Source organism: Mandrillus leucophaeus, unplaced genomic scaffold (genome assembly GCF_000951045.1).
Source record: "Mandrillus leucophaeus isolate KB7577 unplaced genomic scaffold, Mleu.le_1.0 Scaffold8, whole genome shotgun sequence".
In the NCBI taxonomy this organism is placed as follows: Eukaryota; Metazoa; Chordata; class Mammalia; order Primates; family Cercopithecidae; genus Mandrillus; species Mandrillus leucophaeus.
In genome coordinates, this window is record NW_012108696.1 from 3,835,902 (window position 1) to 3,842,183 (window position 6,282).

A 6,282-nucleotide genomic window follows, 5' to 3' on the forward strand; every position below is an offset into this window, starting at 1 on the left:
CAAGCCTGTAATCCCAGCACTTTGGGAGGCCGAGACGGGCGGATCACGAGGTCAGGAGATCGAGACCATCCTGGCTAACACAGTGAAACCCCGTCTCTACCAAAAAAATACAGAAAACTAGCCGGGTGAGGTGGCGGGCGCCTGTAGTCCCAGCTACTTGGGGGGCTGAGGCAGGAGAAAGGCGTGAATCCGGGAGGCGGAGCTTGCAGTGAGCTGAGATCCGGCCACTGCACTCCAGCCTGGGCGACCGAGCAAGACTCCGTCTCAAAAAAAAAAACAAAAAACAAACAAACAAAAAACCCCTCTCATCTCAAGAGGGAACTACAGACAAGACTCAGTGACGCCCCCAGAACCCAGTCACCGAGGGACTCCTGGTCGGAACCTCCTTATGCCACCCCCATAGGCCAGTGGTCCTGGCCAAGAGACCCCTAGCAGCTCATGTAGCACGGCTGACACCGTGAGCGTGCCCACCATCCTCCATCCCTTCCAAAGTCCTTGAACTGGGAGTGGACGAGCTGGGACCCCCTGATCATCCCATAGAGGTCAAGGACTGCCCCACCCCAACTCTGCTACAGCTGTCATCCAGCTGTGGTGTCCTGCCATATCCACCCCTCTAGGAGCCCTCAGAGCCCTTCAAAAGGCCCCCTTCCCGCTGCTCCCCCTCTGCTGGTTCCCTCTGAGCCTCCCACAGGGACCACCAGACCCAGTGTGAATTCATTCATTCATTCATTCAGCTACTGTCGCTCATTCTCCTGCATTCATTCATTCATTCAGCCACTGCCACTCATTCACTCTCATTCATTCATTCAGCTACTGCCACTCATGCACTCATTCATTCACTCATTAATTCACTCAAAGTTACCGAGTACCTAACAAGGTGCCACATTCACTCATTCATTCACTCACAAATGATACCCACAAGATGCTTCATTCATTCATTCATCCATAGTTATCATGTGCCCACAGGTCCTGGGCTCTGCTGAGTACAGCATCCCCCTCGTCCAGGGCCCCCAACTCAGGGAAACCAGACATGAAACAATTTATCTCCCTCAGATGAGAAGTTAGGGGAGCCCCGGAATGAAGTGAGTGGGGCAGTGAGGGGAGGACCCAGAAACAAGTTTCAGTCAAGTTCTGTACACTGAGTGGAGCTGTCACTGAAGAATTTAGGGAGAAGACCGGGTGCGGTGGCTCATGCCTGTAATCCCAGCACTTTGGGAGGCCAAGGTGGGCAGATCATCTGAGGTGAGGAGGTCCAGACCAGCCTGGCCAACATGGTAAAACTCTGTCTCTACTAAAAACACAAAAATTAGCCAGGCATGGTGGCAGGCACCTGTAATCCCAGCTACTTGGGAGGCTGAGACAGAAGAATAGATTGAACCTGGGAGGCAGAGGTTGCAGTGATCCAAGATTGTGCCACTGCACTCCAGCCTGGGTGACAGAATGAGACTCTGTCTCAAAAAAAAAAAAAAAAAAAAAACAAACCTTAGGGAGAACGAATGTCACTCTTGAAGACCCCTGGGCACCCTTGGAGGGCTCACAGAAGCCCTGACCACCCCTAAATCTAAATGTGATGCCATCAGAGATCCCCTGACATGGCGACTCTGTCAAAAGTTCCGACCTCCCCCTCTAAGACCCCTAGGGAGCCCCCCTGGTCCCAGAAGTCCTTCACTCATCAGCATCACACCCTGAGACAAGCTGTCTCCTCCTTCCAGCCCCATCTGGGACCTGATGAGTCCCAACCTGTGGCTGAGAATTAAAGGACATGATGCCCATGAAACGCTTAGGCTGGAAGGCGCAAGACTCAGGTCTACCCTATAAGAGAATGCCAGGGCCTGCCGGGCGTGGTGGCTCACGCCTGTAATCCCAGCACTTTGGGAGCCTGAGGCAGAGGAATTGTTCGAACCAGGGAGGTGAAGGTTGCAGTGAGCCGAGATCGCGCCACTGCACTCCAGCCTGGGCGACAGAGCAAGATTCTGTCTCAAAAAAAAAAAAAAAAAGAGAATGCCAGGGCTTGTGGGTCCTTCTTATTCCCCTGCAAGACTACCCTCATAGTAGCTCCTGATCCACCTCACCTAGGACCTCTCTGGCAGTCCCAGGAAAAGCTTCAGGTGTCCCTAACCACTCAGCACCCCCTGACCACAGAAAGACCTCATCCCACCCCAAAACTTTCTCAAACTTTTGTACCGCCCTCAGATGCCCCGATCATGACTCATGATCACCTCTAACAATCTGCTACCCCGTTGGAAAGTCTCGTGGTCCCCTAGCTCCTTGGACCTGATAATGGCCATGTCTCACTCCACAATTTCCCCGAGCCTGGCGATCGCTAGGGACCGCCTCAGACGACCCCAGGGACTAGTTTGTCTCATGTCACGACCTCCCAACCCTGCTAGATTCCCTACCAACATCCATTTCACACAAGATCCCCCCTCTACGACTGCCCAAGACACCCCGATGACGACCACGTGCGTACCCGCGAGACTCCCAGCCCCGTTCGATTCAAAAAGACAGCCCCCAGTGACCCCACGACCTCCCTGCGGCCTCGGCCCTCCACCTCCGGGCCCGGTCGGCGCTCACCAGCGACGCTGGCAATACTGGTGGTGACGTAGGCTTTGCGGTGGCAATCGGTGCCATCGGGGATATCCCAGTACTGATGAAAAACCTTCGGCGCCATAGCCTGCTACCCTGATCCCACACCTCAGACCCCGCCGGCTCGGCAAGAGCAAGGGCAGACGCAGCTGGCTATCGCGAGACTTCTCGGGCGGCGCGCGCAACCTCTCGGGGTAGCGGGCCGGCAACAAGTGAGCAACTTTATTGACAGCCGCGGACATGGACACGGATCGCGCCACGCGCCAGGAACGGGCCTGGTGGAAGAGAGCAGCACGTGCACCTCCAGGCCGATTCCCAGAGGGTAAAACTGAGGACGACTGCGATCAGTGCAGACAGATTTCGCTAGTCCCAGCTCAGGGAATCCTAGGTTAGGGACGGTTTGACTACCAGAGGCGGGGACTAATCTACTAGGGGAGGGGCCAAGCTCAGACTGGGACGGGCGAGACTGCAGTTGATAGCAGCGAGACAAAACGAGACAATGGCTGTGGGGCGGGGCTTGGCGGGGATGTGGCCACACCCAGTGTCAGAATCTGTATTGCGAGTGGTTATGCCCTGTGGTCAGTCACCAAGCTGGAGTCTAAGCCGCGGGCTACTGTTTTGGGCCATGGACAGGATCAGGGGCGGGGATTATCGGGAAGATGACCAATGACAATACTAGACGGAAAAGTGACCAATGACAATACTAGAAGCTCCGCGGGACGTGGCCTCTGTCCAACCAGTGGCTATTCCACGCCCTAGGCCGGATGAAGTACCCAGGCGCTTGACTTGAGGGCGTGGCTAGAATTGGAGGGAGAACCTAAAAGGGACTTGACCAATCCGAGACTGTATAAAGGATAAAAGGGCGAGGCCGTGCCTGGATCTGCCCCTGACGGGCAACATGCTGTTTCGCGGAGTCCGGGCCAATCCTGGTGTTAGCTTCCAAGTAGGGCGGGGACAGTATCGAAGGTGTGACCAATCCCGTTTCCAGAGCCTGAGTTGCGCTAGCCGCCAAAGGATGTGGCCAGCCTGGGGGCGTGGCTGTCAAGATCTTGGCCAATCCTAGAGCGAGCCCAAACTCAGGGGCGGAGTTTCATGATCCCGGAACCGGTGGTAGTGTTTGGGTTTGAGGAGAACGCGACCTAGCCCTGTGGGGCGGAGTCTAGCGGGGTCAGCGACCAATCGCGCCGAGGCTCAGAGGGGCGGGGCCATCCCAGGGGCGGGGCCTTGCCAGTTCCGGGCCTCCCGGGGGCGTGGCCGGGCCTGGACAGCGGCCTGGGCCATGTCGGCGCCGCCTGCCCTGCAGATCCGGGAGGCGAACGCACACCTGGCGGCCGTGCACCGGCGCGCGGCGGAGCTGGAGGCGCGGCTGGACGCGGCGGAGCGCACGGTGCACGCCCAGGCCGAGCGCCTGGCTCTCCACGACCAGCAGCTGCGCGCTGCCCTAGACGAACTGGGTCGCGCCAAGGACCGGTGAGGCCCGGGGCCGGCCAGGTGAACTTCACCGAGGCGGTGGGCGGAGGCAGAGTCGAGGCTGGAAAGCAAGGAAGGGTAGGGGGAACCGTGTGCACTCGTATGGAAGCTAGACTGATTATGAGATTGATAAAAACACCAAAAAACTCTAATTAGTAATCAGTATGTAAAGTTGAGAGAAGTGACACAGGTGTGGGCCTCTAACTTCAAACAGGCCCACTTTCCCACAGGTGCTGAGCGACGCAGGTACCACAGACCGCCCAGCGTAGGCACTGGGAGCCATAGCAGGCTCTTCAGCTGGGGAAGAGGGGATCATATCAGCATTTTTTTTTTTTTTTTTTTTTTTGAGATGGAGTCTCACTCTGTCGCCCAGGCTGGAGTACAGTGGCACGATCTCAGCTCACTGCAACCTCCGCCTCTCAAGTTCAAGCAATTCTCCAGTCTCAGCATCCCGAGTAGCTGGGATTATAGGCACCTGCCACCACGCCTGGCTAATTTTTTTGTATTTTTAGTAGAGAGAGGGTTTCACCATACTGGTCAGGCTGGTCTCGAACTCCTGACCTGAGGTGATCTGCCCACCTCGGCCTCCCAAAGTGCTGGGATTACAGGCATGCGCCACAATGCCCAGCCCATATCAGCATTTTAACTTTTTAAATTTATTATGAGTTTTTTGAGACTGAGTTTCACTGTTGTTGCCTAGGCTGGAGTGCAGTGGCATGATCTCAGCTCACTGCGACCGCCACCTCCCGGGTTCAAGCGATTCTCCTGCCTCAGCCTCCCGTGTAGCTGGGATTAGAGGCGCCAGCCACCACGCCCGGTCAATTTTTTGTATTTTTAGTAGAGATTGTTTTTTGTCATGTTGGGCAGGCTGGTCTCTAACTCCTGACCTCAGGTGATCCTCCCGCCTCAGCCTGCTAAAGTGCTGGGATTACAGGTGTGAGCCACCACCTCCGGCCTAAATTTATTATTTTTGAGGCAGGGCCTCACTCCTATGCCCAGGCTGGAGTGCAGCCTCGATCTCCGGAGCTCAGGTGATTGTCCCATCTCAGTCTGACCACCACCAGTAGCTGGGACTACAGGCGTCCACCACCACGCATGGCTAATTTTTTTGTAGAAACAGTTTTGCCATGTTGCCCAGTTTGGTCTTGAACTCCTGGGCTCAAGCAATCCTCCTACCTCACCCTTCCAAAGTGCTGGGATTATAGGCATAAGCCACCACGCCTATCTGTCTTTTATTATTTTTGAGATGGGATCTTGCTCTGTTGCCCAGGCTGGAATGCAGTGGTGCAATCTCGACTCACTACAGTCTCACCCTCCCTCCTCAGCCTCTCAAGTAGCTGGGATCACAGGCGTGCGACACCACACCTGGCTGATTAAAAAAAAAAATCCTTTAGAAATGGGATCAGACTGTTGCCTAGGCTGGCCTGGAACTTCTGGGCTCAAGCGATCCTCCCACCTCAGCCTCCCGAAGTGCTGGGATTACAGGCATGCGCCACCATGCTGTCCCGTATCAGCATTTTTGAAGAGTCCCTCTGATAGCTGAGGATGAAAGAGATGAGACAGGCACCCAGGGAGCTAGGAGGAGCTGAGCTCCAGGTGGGAACTATTAATTCAGAGCTAATTGGACATATTCATTCATTTTTACCGAGCATCTGCTGTGTGCCGGGCACTCATCCATTCATCTTCATTGAACCCCTACTGTGTGTCAGGCACTATGCTGGGTACTGGAGCACATCAGTAAGACCTACTCAGCCTTGCCCATTGGGCGTCCACAGTCCAGTGGAGAGATAGACATGTCACTGGGCAGTTACATCATCGGTGGTCAACGGCTGTGATGGAGGGGCGTATGGGGCTCTGAGGGGTCTCAGAGGGAAGGCTTCCTGGAGGAAGAGCCTACTAAGAATAGATGGGGAGGCCGGGCGCAGTGGCTCAAGCCTGTAATCCCATCACTTTGGGAGGCTGAGGCAGGCAGATTACCTGAGCTGAGGAGTTTGAGACCAGCCTGGCCAACATGGCAAAACCCCGTCTCTACTAAAAATATAAAAAAGTAGCTGGGTGTGGTGGCGGGCACCTGTAGTCCCAAGCTACTCGGGAGGTTGAGGGACAAGAATTGCTTGAACCCAGGAGGCAGAGGTTGAGGTGAGCAGAAGTTGCACCACTGCGCTCCAGCCTGGGCGACAGAGAGAGACTCTGTCTCAAACAAACAAACAAACAAACAAACAAACA

The 6,282-nt window shown here is 55.3% G+C and overlaps 3 protein-coding genes across 4 annotated transcripts in view; 1 reads left to right on the forward strand and 2 right to left on the reverse strand.

The window, feature by feature from the left end:
• The window catches only part of LOC105530058 (alpha-(1,3)-fucosyltransferase 5), a 77,450-nt gene extending 74,784 nt beyond the window's left edge, over window positions 1–2,666 (reverse strand). For both annotated transcript variants that reach the window (XM_011967403.1, XM_011967404.1), the window contains exon 1: window positions 2,575–2,666. The gene's annotated coding sequence lies outside the window, so the exon portion shown is untranslated. The remainder of the gene's footprint in view (window positions 1–2,574) is intronic.
• The window catches only part of NDUFA11 (NADH dehydrogenase (ubiquinone) 1 alpha subcomplex, 11, 14.7kDa), an 8,291-nt gene extending 5,258 nt beyond the window's left edge, over window positions 1–3,033 (reverse strand). Inside the window, exon 1 of the mRNA XM_011967401.1 lies at window positions 2,575–3,033. Coding sequence (XP_011822791.1) covers window positions 2,575–2,671 — 97 coding nt within the window. The 5' untranslated portion in view covers window positions 2,672–3,033. The remainder of the gene's footprint in view (window positions 1–2,574) is intronic.
• Window positions 3,034–3,838: 805 nt separating this feature from the next.
• The window catches only part of VMAC (vimentin-type intermediate filament associated coiled-coil protein), a 7,829-nt gene continuing 5,385 nt past the window's right edge, over window positions 3,839–6,282 (forward strand). Inside the window, exon 1 of the mRNA XM_011967405.1 lies at window positions 3,839–4,056. Within this exon, the coding sequence (XP_011822795.1) occupies window positions 3,866–4,056 (191 nt within the window). The 5' untranslated portion in view covers window positions 3,839–3,865. The remainder of the gene's footprint in view (window positions 4,057–6,282) is intronic.